Source organism: Canis lupus, chromosome 1 (genome assembly GCF_048164855.1).
Source record: "Canis lupus baileyi chromosome 1, mCanLup2.hap1, whole genome shotgun sequence".
NCBI classification, from domain to species: domain Eukaryota; kingdom Metazoa; phylum Chordata; class Mammalia; order Carnivora; family Canidae; genus Canis; species Canis lupus.
Genome location: NC_132838.1, coordinates 102634787 through 102656273, shown reverse-complemented (window position 1 = coordinate 102656273; position 21487 = coordinate 102634787). Strand labels below are relative to the sequence as shown.

Genomic DNA, 21487 nt, shown 5'->3' with positions numbered 1-21487 from the left:
AAACATGATTTTTTTTTTCCTATTCATGTTTTTCTTTAAAAAAGTCATTTTTTAAAAGATTTTATTCATGAGAGACACAGAGAGACACACACACAGAAACACAGGCAGAGGGAGAAAGAAGCAGGCTCCATGCAGGGGGCCTGACTTGTGTCTCGATCTCAGGTCTCCAGGATCATGCCCTGGGCTGAAGGCGGTGCCAAACGGCCGAGCCACCCAGGCTGCCCTAAAAAAGTGATTTTTAAACATTTTAATTTCCAGTATAGTTAACAGTATTTAAATACTAGTTTTGGGACGGCTGGGTTGCACAGTGGTTGGTTGAGTGTATGTCTTCAGCTCAGGGCGTGATCCCAGAGTCCCAGGATGGGGATCAAGTCCTGCATTGGGCACCCTGGAGGGAACCTGCTTCTTCCTCTACCTATGTCTCTGCCTCTCTCTGTGTCTCTCATGAATAAATGGATGAAATATTTTAAAAATTAATTTCAAGTATACACTATTATCTAATTCTTTTTTTGATAGCGTTCCATTTTTACCTGTTGGAACCTAACATAAATTTTTAGTTTTCTTCTGTCATTACAGAAACTTTCTCAACTGTAGGTTTAGTTCTGTCTCTTGGTCCTTATTATGCTGATAGTTTTCTTCATATGTTATGATCCTTAACTGTCTAATAAGCATTTAAGAATAATAATGGCATGGGCAGCCCGGGTAGCTCAGCGGTTTAGCGCTGCCTTCAGCCCAGAGTGTGATCCTGGAGACCTGGGATGAAGTCCCGCGTCAGGCTCCCTGCATGGAGCCTGCTTGTTCCTCTGCCTGTGTCTCTGCCTCTCTCCCTCTATGTCTCAAACAAATAAATAAAATCTTAAAAAAAAAAAAAAAAGAATAATAATAATGGCTTGGAGTGCCTGGCTGGCTCAGTCAGCAGAGCATGTTACTCTTGATCTCAACTTTGAGTTTGAGCCCCATGCTGGGTGTAAAAATTACTTAAAAAAAAAATGGCTTGATTACTGCAGGAAGCTGTAGATGATTTTTCCTGAAGAGGAAGGGTTACTGGGGTCTCTGTATGCATGGGAAAGGCTGCCAAGTCAGAGATTCTCCAAATTCCAAAAAGATTTTGACTTAGCCACCATCTCTCATGCTAGCTACCCAAGTTTCCATAAGATCATTTTTTCAGGGGATCCCTGGGTGGCGCAGCGGTTTGGCGCCTGCCTTTGGCCCAGGGCGCGATCCTGGAGACCCGGGATCGAATCCCATGTCGGGCTCCCGGTGCATGGAGCCTGCTTCTCCCTCTGCCTGTGTCTCTGCCTCTCTCTCTCTCTCTGTGACTATCATAAATAAATAAACATTAAAAAAAAAAAGATCATTTTTTCATAAAGTTTCTTATATTATTACATTATTAGAACTTCAAATACTACAGATAACACTAGGTCTTCTCTGCATGTGTCTCTCCAGAACCTTTTCTAAGCATTTGCATACTTATCTAAATATATTAGAAATGTTTAATTTTTTTAATTTTTTATTTTTTAAAGATTTTATTTATTTATTCAGAGAGACACAGAGAGGCAGAAGGAGAAGCAGGCTCCATGCAGAGAGCCCGATGTGGGACTCGATCCAGGGTTCCAGGATCACGCCCTGGGCTGCAGGCGGTGCTAAACCGCTGTGCCACCAGGGCTGCCCAGAAATGTTTTAAAAATATATAATACCATGCAAATCTGCAGAATATGCTGTTTCAATGTCCTTTAGTCAAATCCATCCATGTCAGTCAATATCACCGGTCCATTCTTTCCAACTGCTACTAATATCTCTAGTCATCCCTCATAGAAATTTAGATTTTTTCCACAGTTTCATGTACTAACCATACTGCCCTCCACAGCGACTATACTGAACATGTGAAAAAATTTCATTGCCTCCAAAGTGAGTGAGGAGTACTCATTGCTCCATACAGCTATCACTTTTTGATGGTACGTTATTTAAATTTGCATCTCAAATACAAGTGAGGTTAAGCAGGGACTTCTATTTATCAACCATCTGTATTTCTTCTGTGATTTGCCTATTCTCGTATTTTCTCCATTTTTATACTTGCTTAGGTGTCCTTTGTTTTTTTATAGGTGTTCTTACATCTTTCCCTTTGTATTATATTACAAATATTCTCTTCCTGTTTTGAATTTTAAGAGCATTTTCTTTTTTAGAAACATGTTCAACATGAGTTAGTAAACATATCCTACTATACTACAATACTTTTACTCATTAGTTTTACATTTAGGATTTTATTTAACTGGATCTTTTTTTTTTTTTCTTTTTTTTTTAAGGTTTTATTTACTCATGAGAGACACAGGCAGAAGGAGAAGCAGGCTCCATGCAGGGAGCCCGACGTGGGACTCAATCCTGGGTCTCCAGAATCATGCCCTCAACTGAAGGCAGCGCTAAACCGCTGAGCCACCTGGGCTGCCCTAACTGGATTTTTGTGGATGGTGTGATGTAAGGATCCTATCCATTTACTCACAGAAGAGGGTAGACTGAAGAAGCTGTTGGCTTCCAAATAGAAAAGCATTTAATAGTCTTGTCATTGTTTCTCCTTATTTCCAACTTCCCTTCCCCAGCCTCTATACACGACCAGCTTGAAGCCTTAACTTGTCTAGGGATGTTCTGTACACAGCATGTGGGCAGAGTAGTTCCTCTTATTGAAATCCCTGTCATTCAAACATTTCAGGTCAAAGCAGCCTCTGCTACATTTCATGAATGAACACTTTTCCTCCATTTTGTCTTTTACTTGCTCAATTCTTTTCATCCATTGATGACCCTCTCCTTTTTGATCTTTGTTATCTCTTACATTGTTTTATCTACTTTATGGGATATGGAAAAAAGATAAATTTGTATGCTGTTAAGTGCAAAAAAAAAAAAAAAATCTTGGGTTTCCCCAGTGAAAATTCTGATATTGACAAGTTGACTTTCTGAAAATTTATACAAATTCATACTCCTACACATCAGTTCATACATGTATCTCCTTTCCTGCTTTTGCAGGAATCAGTATCAATTTGATATTGACAGATGGATAGTTCATTGATTTAACTTGTATTTCTTCCAAGTCTAGTGAGATATGTATTCATCATATATTCATCAGTCACCTGTTGCCTCTTTAAATCCTTTGCCCATGGGAATAGTAATGTCATTTTCTAAGTGATTTGTAGGAGCACTTTTATGTTAAGGGTATGAATTTCATATATGTTGTAATAATCATCTGCAATACTGATATTTAAAACCTTGTTTATACTGTCTTTGACTATAGTCAAAGTATAGCATAAAGTATAGCATAAATCTTATGCAGTCCAATCTAAATCTGTGTGTGGCTTCTGGATCTCATGTCTTGTTAGGAAGATTGTTTTCACTCTGTGATTATAAATTATATTATTATGTCTTCTAATAATTTTTTCACATTTGGATAAAAGAATGAGGAATTGGTTTTGTACAGGACAGAATCAATTTTACCAATACTGTGAAGCCAGTGACAAATTACCTTTATTTATGTATTTTATGTGTTTGTATGAATGTATGTGTGTGTATATTCACATGCACACAATGTTTCAAACCTTAAAAAAAATATTCTTAGGATTTTGTTAAGTACAGAAAATCTGCAGATTAATTTTGGGCCTCCAACATCTTGAGAATAGTCTTCCCCTGCAGAAGGATAAACTGTCTATTCAAGTCTTCCTTTTTATCCTCCATTTCATTATTTTATTTGTACCTATATTTATATGTGAATTGGTTACTGAATTGATTGTGTATTCAAAGCCTCCAGGACTCAGGCAGTAACATAAAGCATAAAATAAGTCAGATGTAAGGGAAGGAGTGGTTTTAACTGGATAACTGGAAAACACATACCCACATAAAGATATATATATTTTTTGTATTCATTTTAAACCTGATGAGTACCAAATAAGACATGTTTGTGGGGCTCCAGTTTATGAATAGTTTTCTTTAGTTTTGATCTATAGTTTTCTTTTCCCCTGTAGTTTTGGAATTACAGATTAGGACTAGCTTAACACCTTTTTCAGTTTTAAACGACATAGATTTCATACAGTTCAACCACCTGAAAGAGAGGGCATCAAACTTATATTTTCTATTCTTTGGTGGTTGATCTTTTTCTTTTTAAAAATACCTATTTTGCCTTTGTGTAAATGTAAATGAATACATCTCAGTAAGTTCAACTTCTCACTAGTAATTTTTAAAATCTGGCTTAGAACTACTGAGTATCTAATGAAGTTGGTTTTTCTTACGAACAAAGATAATCTTACTCTATATCATTATGGACTTTAACATCAATGCTACTGTATTAGATACACTTATTACCCACCTTTAGAACAATAACTACTGTTCCTAATCAAAAATCTTTATAATCTCTTAAGTGAACTGCTGCTTGTTTCTCAGATGAATCTTGCTGAGATGATCAAGTCTTGTTTGTATACCACAGTATCTTTTCATTTTATGGTAACATTTATTAACTTTATGCTAGGCACTGTGAGCAATTTACATGCATTCTTTCACTTAATTCTCCCATCAACTTTTGAGGTAGTACCATTATTATTCCCATAATATAAATAAGAAGACTGAACCTTAAAAATAACAAAATGTTTCCCTGAAACTAGAGGGCTAGAAAATGGAAAGAGCAAGGATTAAAAGCCAGATCTATTTGATGCTGGAATACAAGTTAATTCTGGATACGTATCCAAAGAATTTGGGGCAGAGCAGTCTTTTAGGCTATTTTGAGAAATATATTCTTCAACCCAAGAACTATGGGGGAACCAATGAAGGGTATCAATGAGGAAGTGATATTATCAAACTTTTAAAATACAAGTTTGACTGCTTCATAGGCAACTGACAAAGGAAATGGTAAATACAGGGAGACCAATCAGAAAGGTATTTCCATAGTCCATACTGAAATAGGACTACCAATACTGTGTACTGGATAAAGAGGATGGGATGGAAACGGATTAAAGGAATCAGATTTGAGGCATATTTAGGAGATAAAACCTACAGGTCTTGGTAACTGACTGGACATGGAGGGTAAAGGACAGGAAGGAGTCAAGAATGACTCCATAGTATGAATTCTCTCGTGTTGGGCAAGATGGGCACGCTGCCTGAAAGATTTCCTGCAATCCTTACATTCATAGGGTCTCTCTCCTGTATGAATTCTTTGATGTAGAGTAAGAGATCCACTATAGCTAAAGGCTTTCCCACAAACATTACATTCATAAGGTTTCTCTCCAGTATGAATTCGCTTATGTTGAGCAAGGCCTGCATTCTGGCTGAATGTTTTCCTACATTCCTTGCACATATAAGGTTTTTCTCCAGTATGACTTCTCTGATGTTGTGCAAGTGATGAACTATTGCTAAAGGCCTTCCCACATTCAATACACTCATAGGGTTTCTCTCCAGTATGAACCCTCTGATGTTGATCAAGATATGCAATCTGGCTGAAGGCTTTCCTGCATACTTTACATTCATAAGGTTTTTCTCCAGTATGAACTCTTTGATGTTGAGCTAGGTGTGCATATTGGCTGAAAGCTTTTCTACATTCCTTACATTCATATGGCCTCTCTCCAGTATGAATTCTTTGATGTACAATTAGGTATCCACGATGGCTAAAGGCTTTCCCACATACATTACACACATAAGGTTTCTCTCCTGTATGAATTCTCTGATGCTGAGCAAGAAATGAACCATTACTGAAGGCTTTTCCACATTCAATACATTCAAAAGGTCTCTCTCCAGTATGAACTCTCTGATGTTGAGCCAGGTGTGCAATCTGGCTAAAGGCTTTTTTACATTCTTTACACTGATAAGGTCTCTCTCCAGTATGAACTCTCTGGTGTTGAGCAAGGTGTGCATTCTGGCTGAAGGCTTTCCTACATTCTTTACATTCATAAGGTTTCTCCCCAGTATGTATTCTCTTATGTTGAGCTAGGTTTGCACTCTGGCTGAATGTTTTCCCACATTCAACACATGCATAGGGTTTCTCTCCAGTATGAATTCTCTGATGAAGAGTAAGGGATGAGCTCTGGTTGAAAACTTTCTCACATTCATTACATTTCAAAAGTTTCTTTTGTATATAAACGTTATGTTTCATTTCAACTGATTTTTTCTGGTAACTTCTCTTTTGTGGTTCATGCTTATGTACTCTTTCTTTGGTGGGACAGGTCTTTTTTATATCAAATAGTGCATCCTGATGGAAAGTTTGCCAAGATTTAGTATATTCATTACTTTGATCTTCAGTGAGGATTTCTTTATGAGTGATGATCAGTTGTCTGGAATGTACCTTCTGACTTCCTAACTGGTTCTTAAGCCAGTCCTCACTTTTACAGTCTTCTCTCAAACTGGGGCAGTCAAGGCTATAAGTAAGATGGCTTCTTCCCATTTTTACTACTTTGGATGTTTCTTCATAAATAACTTGCTTTGATGAAAATTCATTGCTTTTCAATATATACTCCCAATCTAAAAGATATCAAGAAAACAAAGGTTTTTTGTATTTGTTCATCCGAAGAGAAGAACTTCCAAACAAAAATTGAAAATAGGAAAGTTAGGGACTTAATAGTTGTAAGATGTAGTCTAAAAAGTATGAGATTATAAAGAATAAAAACTTAAAAGTTAGGATATAAATAGGAACTGAAGAAGTTACCTAAAAACAATAATTTTATATCTAATATTACAGTTTCCAAACAACTGTCCTGTCTTGCCTCAGGTTATCCTGAATTCAAGCTAAGTTCATTATTTTTTAAAAAGCCAATTCCATAATGTCAATGTGACTAAAAAACTTCCATATAAGATCCCTAGACCCAAAGATATACCAGATAATATTGGTTGCCTTAGGTTGTACATGCAACTATGGCTAAACTTTTGTAGCCTAAAAACTGTCTTTTGGGGGCACATGGCTGGCTTAGTGGAGCATGCGACTCTTTATCATGAGTTTAGGCCCCACACTGGGCATGCAGCCTACTTTTTAAAAAGTCTCTTGCCAGGCTTTTTCTATGTGATATATTCCAACCAAATGTAAACTTTTAATTGATCCCAAAGCTAAAATGCCTTCACATAAAAGCAATTTTGATTAGGGGTGCCTGGATGGCTCAGTCAGTTAAGTGTCTGACTCCTGATCTCAGCTCAGGTCTTGATCTCAGGGTCATGAAGTTCAAGCCCCACACTGGGCTCCAGGGTGTGGAGCCTACTTAAAAAAAAGAAAAAAAATTTTTTTTTTTTTTTTTTTGTATCAAACTGCTTGATTTTTATTAACCTGCCACAGGTCTTAATTTGTTGCCTTCTTTCCATTCACCAGTCATCTATTCTGCTCGAGACTTTCCAATGGTTTCTCACATTTATAATAAAGACAAAATTCCTATTATGCTTTACAAAACCAATGTAATACATGAACATGAATGTAAAACCTTTAATAAAATTACTGTAAATCCAATCCAGGAACTATGAAAGAAAGCATCATGATTACCAAGTAGAACTTATCCCAGGAATTCAAGATTGGTTTAATATGTGAAAAACAGTGTAATCCACCACATTAACAGATTAAAGGTGGAAAATCATATAATCATTTCAATATATGTAGAAAGAGTATTTGGCTAAATTCAACATCTATTTATTATAAAACTTGTTAGCAAACCAGGAATAGAAATATATATTGGGACACCTGGATGGCTCAGCGGTTGAGTGTCTGCCTTTGGCTCAGGTCCTGATCCCGAGATCCAGGATCAAGTCCCACATCGGGCTCCTTGTGGGAGCCTGCTTTTCCCTCTGCCTGTGTCTCTGCCTCTCTCTCTCTCTCTCTCTCTGTCTCTCGTGAATAAATAAAATTTTTAAAAGAAAAAGAAATATCAAACTGATAAAGGGCATCTATGAAACATCAACTTAATGGTGAAAGACTGAATACATTTTCCCTTAAGATTGAGAATAAGCAAGTGTATCTTCTTAATCATTTGATTCAGCATTGTAGAGGATGTCCTTACTATTGCATTGAGTCAAGAAAAAGAAGTTATAAGATCAGAAAGGAGGAAATAAACTGTTTGCAGATAACATGATGGTCTATGCAGAAAATCCTCAGAAACCTACAAAGTACTAGAACAGCTATTAAATAAACCTATAAGATAGTAAGATACAAAGTTAATATAAAAATCAATTTACAGGAGATCCATGGGTGGCTCAGCGGTTTAGTGCCTGCCTTTGGCCCAGGGCGTGATCCTGGAGTCCCAGGATTGGGTCCTGCATCAGGCTTTCTGCCTGGAGCCTGTTTCTCCTCCCTCTGCCTGTGTCTCTGCCTCTCTCTCTCTGTCTCTGTCTCTCATGAATAAATAAATAAATAAAATCTTTACAAAAAAAGAAAAAGACTAATAAATGGCTAAATAAACCATATTCATGAATTAAATTCAACTGATGTTAATTTGGATGTCTGTTCTTCCCAAGTTGATGTATATATAGATTCCATATAATTCAAATCAAAATCCTAGCAGGTTTCTGGGTAGAAATTCTCAACTTCATTCTAACATTTATTTGAGAATGCAAATGATCTAAGTAGTTAAAGTGATTTTACAAGTTGAACTAACTGATATCAAAAGTTACTATAAAGCTACAGTAATCAAGACTGGTACTGTTGAAATGATAGGCATATAGATTGATGTGACAATAGAGTTCAGAACTAGACCCATATAGATAAAGTCAACTGCTTTTGGTACAGAGGTACCAACAAGGTGGTATAATGTTAAGTCTTTTCAAGAAAAGATACTGGAGTTGGGGTGGTTGGGTGGCTCAGCTGGTTAAGGGTCTGCCTCTGGCTCAGATCATGATCCTGCTGTCCTAGGATCGAGCCCCACATCAGACTCCCTGGGGACTCTGTTTATTCCTCTCCCTCTGTTCCTTCCCCCGCTGGCTCATGTACTCACTCTCTCAAATAAATAAAATCTTTAAAAAAGGGGATCCCTGGGTGGCTCAGCGGTTTAGCGCCTGCCTTTGGCCCAGGGCGTGATCCCGGAGTCCCGGGATCGAGTCCCACGTCGGGCTCCCAGCATGGAGCCCGCTTCTCCCTCTGCCTGTGTCTCTGCCTCTCTCTCCTCTCTCTGTGACTATCATGAATAAATAATAATACAAAAATTTTTTTTTTTAAATCTTAAAAAAAAAAAGATACTGGAGTAACTGAAATATCCAAATGTGGGGGGGACAGACACCTAAAACCTCAAACACAAAACTTAGCTCAATGGGTCATATACCAAAATGTCAAAGCTAAAACTACAAAATGTATAGGAGAAATCAGAAGAAAATTTTTGTGACTTAAGGAATAGCAAGAATTTCCTAGATATGTCACAAAAAGTATCAAAGATGACAAATTCATTGGACTTTATGAAAATCGAAAGCTTTGGATGTTCAAAAGACAGTAGCAGAAAAACCAAAACATAGGCCAGAGTTGGCACATGTATATCCTAATATATATAAATGGCAAAAAAAAAAAAACAAAAAAAAAACTTATATGAAGACTATATAAAGAACTCTTACAATTCAATAGCAAGAAAACCAACCTAATAAAAAACATGGGCAAAAGATCTGAACACTTCATGAAAGAATGGCCAATAAACACACAAAAAGATGTTCAACATTACATCATCAGAGAATTGCATATTAAAACCACAGTGAGATACAACACCATTATAATGAATAAAAGTAAAAAACTGACAAAGATGTGAGGTTATGGAGTTAACTGGAAGTCTTATACATTGCTATTGGGAATTAAAAATAACTGAATTAAAATTCAGTTACTTTGGAAAACTGGCAGCTTCTTAAGCTAAACCTATTCCTATTGTATAACTCTTTGCACTTTTAGGTATTTACCCAAGAGAAATGAAAACATACATGCGCATACAAAGTCCTGTAAATGACAGCTTCAGAGCCCCTTTATTTATAATAGCCAAAACCTAGAAACCCAAATGTGCATGAACAGATGAAAGGAAAAATAAAATGTTTACACAATAAACTACTGCTCAGCAATAAAAGGCATAAAGTATTCATACATGCAAAAATATGTATGGTTTTCAAAACTATGAGTAAAATAAGCCAGACATAACAATATATACTACATGATTCCATTTAGTTTAGATGGAAACCAGTCTAAAATGACAAAGATCATTTATTGTTTGGAGCCAGGAGTGGAGAAAAATAAACTGCAAAGAGGCAGAGGCAATCTTTCAGGGTGATGGAAATGCTCTATGTCTTGATTCATGGGTGTATACAAAGTCAGAACTCATCACATTTTATGATGTACATGGATCTGATTTACTGTATAATTCCTTAATAAAGCTATTAAGAAAAAATAGATGGAAATAAGAAAGATAAGTAAAGACAGACTTTAATAACCATAAAAAAGTAAAACTCATGTAACAAGCTCTTAACACTGAAAATAAAGACACCTTGGAACCTATGGAACATTTTACAAACACCAACTACATATTATGCCATACAAAATTCTAAGTTTTCAAAGAATTAATGCTAATTCTTATCTGATCAAATATAATAGTATGTTAATAAATCCCAAACTTTTTTTTTTTTTAAGATTTCTTTATTCATTGCAGAGAAAGAGAAAGAAAGTGAGCAAGTGTTGGGGGAAGGGCAGAGGCAGAGAGAGAGAGAGAGAGAGAGGGACATGCAGACTCCCTGCTGAATGGGGAACCCAACTCAGGGCTCAATCCCAGGACTCTGGGATCACGACCTGAGCCAAAATCAAGAGTTGGAGGCTTAACCAACTGAACCATCCAGGTGCCCGCATAAAACTACACTTTTAAACAACTCTCAAGTAAAATAAAATTTTCAAAAGTAGGTTATCTAGGAAAAAGCAATAATAAAAACATTAAATATTAGAATCTTTGGAGGATAGCTGAAGGTATATTCCGAGGAAAATTCGCAGTCCTTCAAATATTTAGTGAATAAGAGAATGAAATGAATAGATAAGCATTTATTTCAGCAAACCAGAGAACAAAACTTAAGAAAACTAGAATGATAGAATTAATGAAAAGCAGAAAATAAAGAATTGGAAAAGAGAATAATGGTAACACTAATAAATCCATAAGCTGGATTTTTAAAATAGAATTAATGACTAACTTACCTAATAATTTAAAAAATAGCTATCTAAATTAAAATTGGAAAGTACAAATATAAAAAAAATCACTTTTACTTTTACTTTATGAAAATAAATTTGATAACTAAATGAAACTATAATTGTTTAGAAAACTTAAAGTTTATAAAATTTCACCCAAGACAGAAACTGTAAAGAGATCATTTACCAGACAGAACACTGAGAAAGTTGTCAAAGATCGACTTTCCCACAAAGGCCCCAATAACCAGGGTTTATCTCAAACTATAAAACTAAGTGATCTCATCCAATCATACTAGCATCTCTAAATCAGACTTTTTTCTGAGCCTCTCCCCACCTAGTGGCATGCTGCATTTCTTCACTCAGAAGTCTCCATCTTGTGCACTATTTTCCCCCTACCAGTATATTCTTCTGACTTATTTCTATTAAACTTATTTTCAGTTACCCAGACTTGAATAACTGGAAATCTTTCTTTGATGATTAATAAGCTTCTGAATAACCTCAAGAATTTAACAGAATGATTTTGTCAAAGTAAAAACTCACTGATCTTGGTAAAAGAATAAGTGAATAAATGAATCAAACCTTCACTCTAAAAGGAATGAGTGACTGAAAAGGAAAAAAAAAAAACTGACATTGCTGTCTAGATTTTTAAAAAATATGATGGAGCAACCCCTGCAAAACCAAAAACCAAGAACAAACAGACACTGACATCTTGGACCCAGAGAATAGGAAAAGGTTGTCAGAGAAGACAGTAATTTGTGAGAGAATATATACAAAGACAGTAAGTTAGGGAGTTCATGCCAATGGCACCTCAGTGCTTCCTACCAGACCTTGAGCCTTTAAGAAAAATTACCCACAAAATATCAATTATAAGCTGGAACCTCTCAGAATAGTTGAGTTTTTCCTTGCAATGTCCTCTTCTACCTCCCTAGGTCTTTCTCACTCACCAGGGCATGGGCCTCTTGTCCCTTCCTTCTTCACCATCCAGGGTTCTTTTCCTTGTTCCAATAATGAGATCACATCTGGCTTAGAAACTGAAACTCCTGCTTATAAGAAATAAAAAGGGAATTAGCCAGGCCCATAAATCAGATCAAGGTACTTGGTCATCAGAAAGTCAAGGGTATTAAGAAGGGAGTAGAGGAAGAGGTGAAGTAGTCTCAAGAATGGGGAAGATGAAGTTGTATGAATAGTCCAATGAAGCTGCCAGTTCTACAACACTCAACCTATTTTGGGGAGCACAAGAAGGGGAAATTTATTGAAGTACATCAGAGGCTTCCCCAACACTGGAAAGCAGCCCTATGTGCAGATTCTGAATTCTGGGGAACCTCCTTACCCAGTGATACCAGGCTCCTATAGTTCTCCAACATCACCTTTCTGTACAAATTCCTCTGACCAGGGTTCAGCCATTCCCACTCCTCTTGAGAGAAATCTACAGCCACATCCCCAAATGTCACCAAATCCTGAAATGACATAAACATATTCTTTTATGCTCAACTAGTGTTCTTCACCTCAGACTGGCATAGTTTGAAGAGTTAAACTGTACTTTTCGAGAGAAATATTGTATATAGCGAAATCTTCTGGCAGTATCTTAGGTTCTGTGCAACATATATCAAGCAGTTGCTAAAATGACTTCTCTGTGCTTAGTTTTAATATTGTCATGGAAAGTATGCAGTTTCTAACAGTCTCTACTGAGGGGGAAAAGAGCAAGCAAGTAAACAAGAGCAAAATAATTGTTATTCATACTAAATGCTAATGCATTTGTCAATATGGAAAATCAGGATAGACTAGAGCAGTGAAGAAAGGCTTTAAAAGAAGCAGCAGGAATAGGAGTTTAGCCCTATGAATTTTATATGGTCTAAATCTACAATTTCCAAACTCCTCAATGGAATGGCCAATGTTCTAGCTTTATCAAGTGGGAACATAAATAAATGTTTATAATATAGGTAATAAAAACACGACACTACACTACAAGTATAACAAACAAGTGTATGCCGTAACAGAACAATCGGGGCAATAAAAGATGATCTAACAGCTCCTGATAACTCTGCTGAGTTTCAGACAGTTTGGTAATTTCTCATGTAGAGACAAAATAATAGTATTTTTAAGCACTATTTATGAACATTTCAGATGGGCACCAAAAAATCCCTATAGTTCTCACTAGAGGAACATACCCAATTGTGCGGATCTAATGAGTGAGAGTTTTTGGTAAAGGACAGTTCACAAGTAATACTATGTTGAATTAAGGATCTTTATAACATAGAATAAGACCAAAAAAATAAAAAATAAAAAAATAGAATAAGACCTAGTGTAAAAATTCCAAATGTGTGCTCTTTCTAATGAGGTAAATCTGCTCCAGACTTATCAGGGCTTGCATGTGGTTTGCTATATGCTTCTTAGGTTTGGCATGTCACAGAGCAAAGCCTACTCTTTATTTGAGCTGATACAATAGATGCACTTAATGGTACACATCTGAAGAGCTGAACTGACTTGTTAAATATTAAACTACTGACACAGTGGTTGGGAAACAGCTAGTGCACTGAGCCCTTCTAGTGACCATTCCAGATCTCCCCACAACCCAGCAACTTAAGGGGAATGCCCAGCACAGCAGAAGCCTCCAGTATCCCAGCTAGGGTAAGTTCTGGTGTGTGCCCTTGCCCTACTGGTTATCAAATATGAACATCACTCCTATTAAATGTGACTCTGCAGAGTAATGGTCCTATTGAAGATTTATTTAAGCACATCAATGATACTATGCAGCAATATTTTTATTTTTTATTTTTTAAAGATTTTATTTATTCATGAGACACACACACACACACACACACAGAGGCAGAGACACAGGCAGAAGGAGAAGTAAGCTCCATGCAGGGAGCCTGACGTGGGACTCGATCCCAGGTCTCCAGGATCGCCCTGGGCCGAAAGTGGTGCTAAACCGCTGAGCCACCTGGGCTGCCCCTGCAGAAATATTTTTAATGGAAAAAATGAGTCAATATGTGAACTGCTAGTGCCCAAGTAATGGATAAAAATATTTAAGGAGGCTATAAGGGAAGCAGAATTATGCCTTCAAAGAATGTCAGTTATGTCATCAGCTTGATTCTTACAGGCCTCCATCTCTAAAATACTTAATAAAGGGAAATATGGAAAGTGAGTAAAGGCTTCAGGGAAGGAGGGGAACACAGACCGAGTCTTAAAAGATAAAACTTGTCCTAGATAAGGCTGGGTACTGTCAATCGTCAATGCTATTAAACACTTCAAGGTGGCTTAGTCAGTTAAGCGTCTGCCTTTGGCTCGGGTCCTGATTTCAGGGTCTTGGGATCATGCCCCATGTCAGGCTTCCTGCATCTCCCTATCCTCTGCCCTTCCATACCTCTTGTGCTCTCTCTTTTTCAAATAAATAAATAAAATCTTAAAAAAAAATAAAACTCAAACACTTCAAACTAACATTTTATTCAAATGAAAGTGTTCTACATACCTTTCCTTTGTAAACAGAGGTGAGGCAGCTTTTGCTAGGTAAAGTTCTTTAAAGACCTTTTTTTTAGGTGCACACATAAACTAATGGTTTCAACTGTCTGACCTTTTCCTCTTGGCCAATGGGACTTGAATATCTTTCAAATACTTTAATATTTATTTTAATTTGAGCAAACAGGTACTTCATACAATTTGTAATCATTAAAGAAGCTTAGCAAATAATGTCCAGTATTTCTACCCTTAGTGATTTTTTTCCTTTTTATAAAAGTTAAAAGAATTGCAAGTCCTCCATCCCTACAACTATCCACCATGTCACCCCACTTCCTAAAAGCAATCTAAATTTATAGCTAGTATATATTTGTCCAAATGTTTCCTTATACAGACATGTTGATGATTATCCATATTCACTTTAACATTTTTGTTAGATGGATAGCAAACATTGCATGGTATAAATATGCTATATCTTATATACTAATGCCTTGTTTATTTTCATTTACATGAATCTTAATTTTTCACTATGATGTAAGAATAGTTGATGCTATTTATAAACATTAAAGTGCAGTTCTCATATACTACTACTTTATGTTAAGAATTCAACAGAGGTCTCTAATTATTTCCTTAAAATAAATCCTAGATCTTCTCTCCACTTAGACTGAGATTTCCCAAACTTACTTAACCTCATAAAAAATTTAAAATTACACTATTTTGACCTAGCAAGAATAGGAGCTAATGAAAAGTTCGTTCATGCTGGGGAAAAAAGTGTTGACCTGCCCTCAAAGAAATACTAATTGTTTTACGAGTAAAAGGAAACTGGAAGAAAATGGAAATGAAATCAATATGAAATCAAGAGCCCCAAAGGAATAACTATAAATATAATATCTACTACTAATAATAAATTAGAGTTGACAGTAAGACTATAGGGGTCCCATCTTGCTCAGAAAGTGTAAGAATGCTAATTATAGAGGGAAGATTACAGAAGGAAGAGAGAAGATAATTACATAATGAGAAACAGGTAAATATCCTATAATGGTAACTAAAAGAATAATAATGTATAATTAACAAGATAATAAGGAGAAAGTACTTGATTTAACCAAAAGAAAGCAAAGAAGAAGAAATAAAGGAACAAAGAATGATGGAATAAGTAGAAAACAAACTGCAATATTATAGACTTAAACACAAATATTCAGTAATTACATTAAATGTACCAGGCACTAATTAAAAGACAAAGATTCTTAGACTGGATTTCTTAAAAAAATCAATGTTTGAAGGAGACGTGGGATTTTGGGAGGCACAGGGAATCATGGAAGGTACACAGGCCACTCAAGTGCCTTGCTAGGAGTATAGAGAATCATGGCAAGCATAGAGATTATGACAGGCACACGGCTAACAACCAACAAAGTGCTGTTTTTAAGAGGTGCACTTTAAATATAATCTTTAGAAACAAGAGGCTTTCAAAAGTGCTTTAAAAGTATACTTGGATTTAATAAAAATGCAGTTTCCTGGGGCCTACCATCAGAGATTCAGAAGGTCTGGGGTGGGGTCCCAGAAATACCATTTGGACTGATGGGCTCTGTCTATTCTATACATTAAATACATCTATATACATCTATACCTCTGCTTTCTCTTTTTCCATTACCAATTTAGCAGCAGGAGAAAAGAGGTAGGTGGTTCTTCCCTCTCTGGTCTCACTCATAGATGAGGAATTCACAATCTTGTTCATTTATATATTAATTTGACAACGATTTGCTGAATGCCTAGTACTTACAATGCTCCAAGCTTTGGGAACATAGAGGTGAACAAAATATAGTCCCTCTGCTTGTGGAGTTAATATTCTAACAAAGTAGAAAGACATTAAACATCAGGTATACAATGTCAGGTAGTGTTAAACACTAGGACAAAAAACAAAGTAAGGTGATTTAGAGTGACAAAGTTGTTTGTTTTAGATAAGATGGCCACGGTAAACCTCAATGAAGTAGTAATATTTAAACAACAATCCAAAAGTGAGAGATAAACCATGCCAATATCTAAGGGAAGAGAATTACAGAAGAGGGAGGACCAAATGCAAAGGTTCAGAGATAGGAAAGAGCTTAGTAAGCTTGAGGAACAACTGACCAGTGTGACTGCAACACAGAAAGGTAAAGACTTGGAGAAATGGGTTCAGGAGTAGGGTAGCCAGGAGCTGATCATACAAGGGCCTTACAAACTGTGGAGAGGACACTGGATTTCATTCCTAGTAAAATGAGAAGCCAATGAGGTTCCAGGCAAAGGGAAACTCATCACTGTTCCACAGTCCTTCATTACTTTCTACCACCCTCTTCAAATTATCATTCACCATCATCTATTTATACTGACCCTCAACATATATTACAACTTCCTGCATCTGATATAATCACTAACTGGTGACATAGGCATGTCCTTTTCCTCACAGGCCTGTTTTTCCTCATCTGTAAAATGAGTGACATGGACAAGATCACTGACCACTGACCACAAGATCACTTCCACTAGGAAGATTCCTGGCTATTATTTTATTAGCCTAGATCTGTGCTGCCCAATACACTAGCTACTAGTCACATGTGGCTATTTTTTTTTAATATTTTATTTATTGATTCATAGACACAGAGAGAAAGAGGCAGAGACACAGGCAGAGGGAGAAGCAGGCTCCATGCAGGGAGCCTGATGTGGGACTCGATCCCGGGTCCCCAGGATCACACCCCAGGCTGCAGGCAGCGCCAAACCGCTGTGCCACCAGGGCTGCCCTACATGTGGCTATTTAAATATAAATCAAATATTAACGATTCAGTTCCTCAGTCACACTAGTATATCCAAGTGTTCCACAGCCACAGGTAGCTACTGTATTGGACAGTGCAGATATAGAACATTTCTATCATCAATCATCACAGGAAGTTCTACTGGACAGAGCTGCTCTAGTGGTTTTCTGCTTCTGGTTCATCTTCCTCTTTACAGCCATTCTCTATATTTTCATCCAACAGTTCATATGGTTTTATTTTTTACATTTAACCTACAGAATATATTTAACTCAATGTGTGTTTTCTAAATGAATAATCCATTCTGTCTCCACTGATTTGAAATACTATCACATCATATAATAAATTAGTAGACATTAAACTACATGAAAACAAAGACATTGTTTGTTTTCATTTACCACAGTACTGTCTGCATTTAGTATATAATAAGTCTTTAATAACTCTATGTTCAGTGAATGAATAAATATATTCCATTCTTATTTATACTTGTATTTGTTTCTGGACACTTTATATTGATCTCTTCATTTGTTTCTTCTGCCTCCCATTCCATACTATGTACTTTTTTTTTTTGTATTGTTTTCATTATAGATGTGTATGCCACCATTTAAAAATGTAGATTCAAGTACTCTCTTGTTTTTTCAGAAAATGTCCTATTTTTCCATAAGTAATTCCACTAATCTTAGCTGGATGACCTAGAATATGCTAGCTGTAGCCTACTATTAATTCAGAATGTCCCTATGTCAGGACCTTATTACTCCCATGGATCCCTATTCTTCAAAACCCAGAGTATCTTGGAAAAAAATCCGTGCCCTAGCTGACCCTCACTTTAATACTCAAAACTCAACACATACTCTTCTTCAAGATCACCTTGAGCAAAGGATCTTGTCATGTGCTATGACCAGGACTGTCCAATAGCCCTTGTCTTGCCTTCCTCCCAAACTTAAGTCTGTGAAGAAGCTCTAAGCTAATGGTCACATCAGAATACACCATGACCTCAATAAATCAAATCCCTTACATTGAAGGCTATCATATCCCACTAAGGAGTGCATTTTTGCTTCCTGAGAGCTCCTGACAGAAAACCTAACCTGTAGGAGTGCTATTTCTTGAATGAAGATGAAAATGCTGATTGAGGAAAAAAAGCTCGCTGGGCTTTGGGGAACCTCCTTTACTGGACTGGGAGAATATGAGACAAAGTCACTTGAATGGGGCTTTATTAGCTGGGGAATTTCAGAAGAAAAGCAAGATGTTCTTATGAAACCTAAAAAACAAAGCAGAAGGGAGAAGAAATCTTTCTTTACCTTGGACATGGCTTTAAGAATTTAAGAATTTATGACTTCCTCTGTCCTCCTACTTCAGGCTCCTCACTGGAAAGGCAGTGTCTGGAAAAATAGACCTGGAGAGAGGAAGAAACCATAAATGGTACTATCAAGTAAGGATTATTTCCCCCCTTCACATATGAAAGTTGCCTATCAATGACATTATCGAAATTTTCCGAGGTTTTGTGGTAATAAATGAGTCCAACTGGAATCTAGATCTGACTTTTTATAGTCTTCCCACCAAATAATGATGGTAAAAGAGAATATGTTACCACCCTTACTACAAAACAAGATAAAGCTACAAACAATGCCTCAGAAAAAAACATCTTTACACAGGGTAGGCATCAGTGGGGTCCTGTGGTCTGGAGGACACTGAGCAAAAGAGAACGCTCTGCTTGAAGTCCTGATTTATGACAAACTGCACCTGTAAACCAATCTCTTAACTTTTCTGAGCAATTTCCTCAAAGAGATGAAGGAGGGGACTATGCATTAACAGTCACAGAAACCCCTAATCATGAGTTATTTTCCACTAAACCTCTCTGCCTTGGAGACTAAGGCAGAAGCAGCATAATGGTAAGAACCACTAGGTTCTTAGGATCAGAACACCTCCCCTCAGATACCCTGTCTACCACTCACTAGCTCTGCAACCTCCATGATTTAGATAACCGCTCCAATCCTCAGTTTCCTCATCTGTGAAATGGTACCCATTCCCTATTAATGGTTGGGAGGATCCTGAGATGATTCATATGAAGCATTTAGCATAGTGCTTAGCACATCCTTTGGGCTCAGTAAACACCAGTCCTGTGTTTATGTTCATAAATAGCACACGGCAGGCCTCTCTTCTTCCTCTTCAATTCCTCACATAGGGCAGAACCTAGGAGAGGAAGGGAAAGACCTTCCTTCTGTGCCATGGAGGGCTAAAGTCCTGCAGCCTCCTCTGCTGTGCTCCAGAGCTGGGGCGGCGGCTCCCCTCTCCTTCCCACTCAGGTGTTCTCCATCATCTCGGCCCCTCCCAGGCTCTCCTAAACGACAGTCTCCCCAGGCACCCAGCATGTCGCCCTCTCACTGCAGGAGCCACACAATCCTGGAGCTGGCATCCATCACCTCACAGTGGGTCGCACCGTCACAGAACATAATGTCACACAACCTCACGGGGTCTCACGACCTTACAGCCGCACACTCACCGCCGCTGTCATATTCTCAGACGTTCGCACAGTCACAGGGGCACGCACACGGTGACACACACGGCATATACACGGTGTCACACGAGAACACACACACGGTGACACGGTGTCACACACAGAAGCACGGACACGGTGACAAGGGGGTCACAGGGGCTCACACACAGTGACACCCTCTCCCACGGTCATAGGCCCCTTCGCATATCCGCTCTTTTCCCGCAGGCCCGCCAGGGCTCACGCCCGCCCGCGGCGTGCTCACCGCCTCCTCCCTGCGGGTTGGCAACTCCCGCCGCGCCGTTGCCTCCTGGAGCCCAACGCCCCGAGGGCCGGGGCGGGGCCTCGCTCTCGGCCTCACCGGCGGGCTCACAAAGGCGCCGCGACGCTCGGGCGGGCAGCGGGGCCGGCCGCAGGGGCCGCTGGGAAATGGAGTCCAGGCCGGGCGCGGCGCGGGGCATCCTGGGGCGGCCCTTCGGAGGCGCGGACCCGGCCGGTGGTTCCTGCTTCCGCCCGCAGTCGTGTGACGCGTTCCCCCAGCCTGGGAGCTCCCACTTCAGAACCAGGGCCGCGTCAACCCCGTCCAGCCGACCGAGTCCCGCCCAGGCTTGGACGGGACGGCTCGGAGTACGCGGGCGCAGCGGGCCGGTCCCAGTAGGCGCTCAAGCCTGGGTACGCGCCGGACACGCGTGCAGAGCGGGGCGGGGATGCGCAGGCGCAATGGGCGAGGTGGGGGGGCTGCGCAGGCACAGTGGGCGGGGTTGCGCGGGCTGGGCTGGAAGGGATGCAGGAGTGGAGCTGGCTACTCTGCGCGAGCGTCCCGATCCCCAGCTGCAGGGGGCGGGGGCCTCTGGAAGGTGTGCGAGTGGGTCAGAGCATCGCGTGCCGGGGTTCTTAACGCTCTTTCCTTAGCGTCTTTCCTCCACTTATTGGGCGCTTACTGTATGCCAGGCACTGTTAGAGGCTCTGGGGACACACCTGAACACGTAATAACGATTCTCCATTCTCAGGCTGACATTTTAATTCAGGAGAAATTAAATAGAAAAGGAAAAAAAATAGAAAAGATATATACCTGGAAATGATACGTGTTATAAAGAAAAATAGCAGTTTATGGGTCATACTTTCCGTTCTACCTACCCTATTGTTCCTGTATTTCAACCTTTGAAATATTTCATTAACTCCTAATAATGTTTCAACCCTTCCGAAATTGGGTTATGCCTTTATGTGCTTCCATGCAACTCGTCTCGCCAGAGGCACGATGACAAAAAGCATAGGAGATGGGAACTTTTAAACTGAGGAAATTTTTAAAACGCAACTACAGTCTCAGAAGATCTTTGAAACAATTATAGTAATAAAACGTTGACTATAAACAATATGGCTATGAGTAGAGTATGATTAACAGTACATCTATAGGTTTGAAAATCATACAACGTAATAAAAATTGTGCGGTGATGAAGCAATATCTCCAAATACTTGAGTTCTGTGTTTTTTAAAGGAGGAACAAAGCTGTTACAGTTGAACTAAGACAGCAATATTGGAAAAACGTTCCAGTGTAAAAAGTAAAAGGAACACAGTCAACGAAAATGAAGTCGGTTTTGTGTTTGAATTTTGAAATTCTGAATATCTTCCTCATTGCTTTTT

General features: G+C 38.5%; 1 protein-coding gene across 8 annotated transcripts; it reads right to left on the bottom strand.

The window, feature by feature from the left end:
- Positions 1-3492: 3492 nt before the first annotated feature.
- ZNF583 (zinc finger protein 583) lies at positions 3493-20547 on the bottom strand. 8 transcript variants are annotated; one of them, XM_072843016.1, is made up of 5 exons: positions 20018-20547; positions 18654-18748; positions 12456-12582; positions 12070-12168; positions 3493-6483 (listed from the first exon to the last, which is right to left on the bottom strand). In XM_072843016.1, exons 2-5 carry the CDS (start codon positions 18660-18662, stop codon positions 5009-5011), a joined length of 1710 nt encoding a protein of 569 aa, XP_072699117.1. In that variant the 5' UTR covers positions 18663-18748; positions 20018-20547; the 3' UTR covers positions 3493-5008. The 8 variants fall into 8 exon arrangements, with proteins under 8 accessions (XP_072699117.1, XP_072699091.1, XP_072699141.1 ...); XM_072842990.1 differs by having other exon boundaries at positions 20112-20547; XM_072843040.1 differs by having other exon boundaries at positions 12070-12165; positions 12493-12582; positions 20112-20547.
- Between the last annotated feature and the right edge of the window lie 940 nt (positions 20548-21487).

Coding starts and splice junctions, on each gene's coding strand:
- ZNF583 (XM_072843016.1), bottom strand. Junction 12,169..12,455: donor TAGGAGCCTGGTATCACTGG/GTAAGGAGGTTC, acceptor ATTTCTTATAAG/CAGGAGTTTCAGTTTCTAAG. Junction 6,484..12,069: donor GACAAGAGGCCCATGCCCTG/GTGAGTGAGAAA, acceptor GATATCTTTTAG/ATTGGGAGTATATATTGAAA.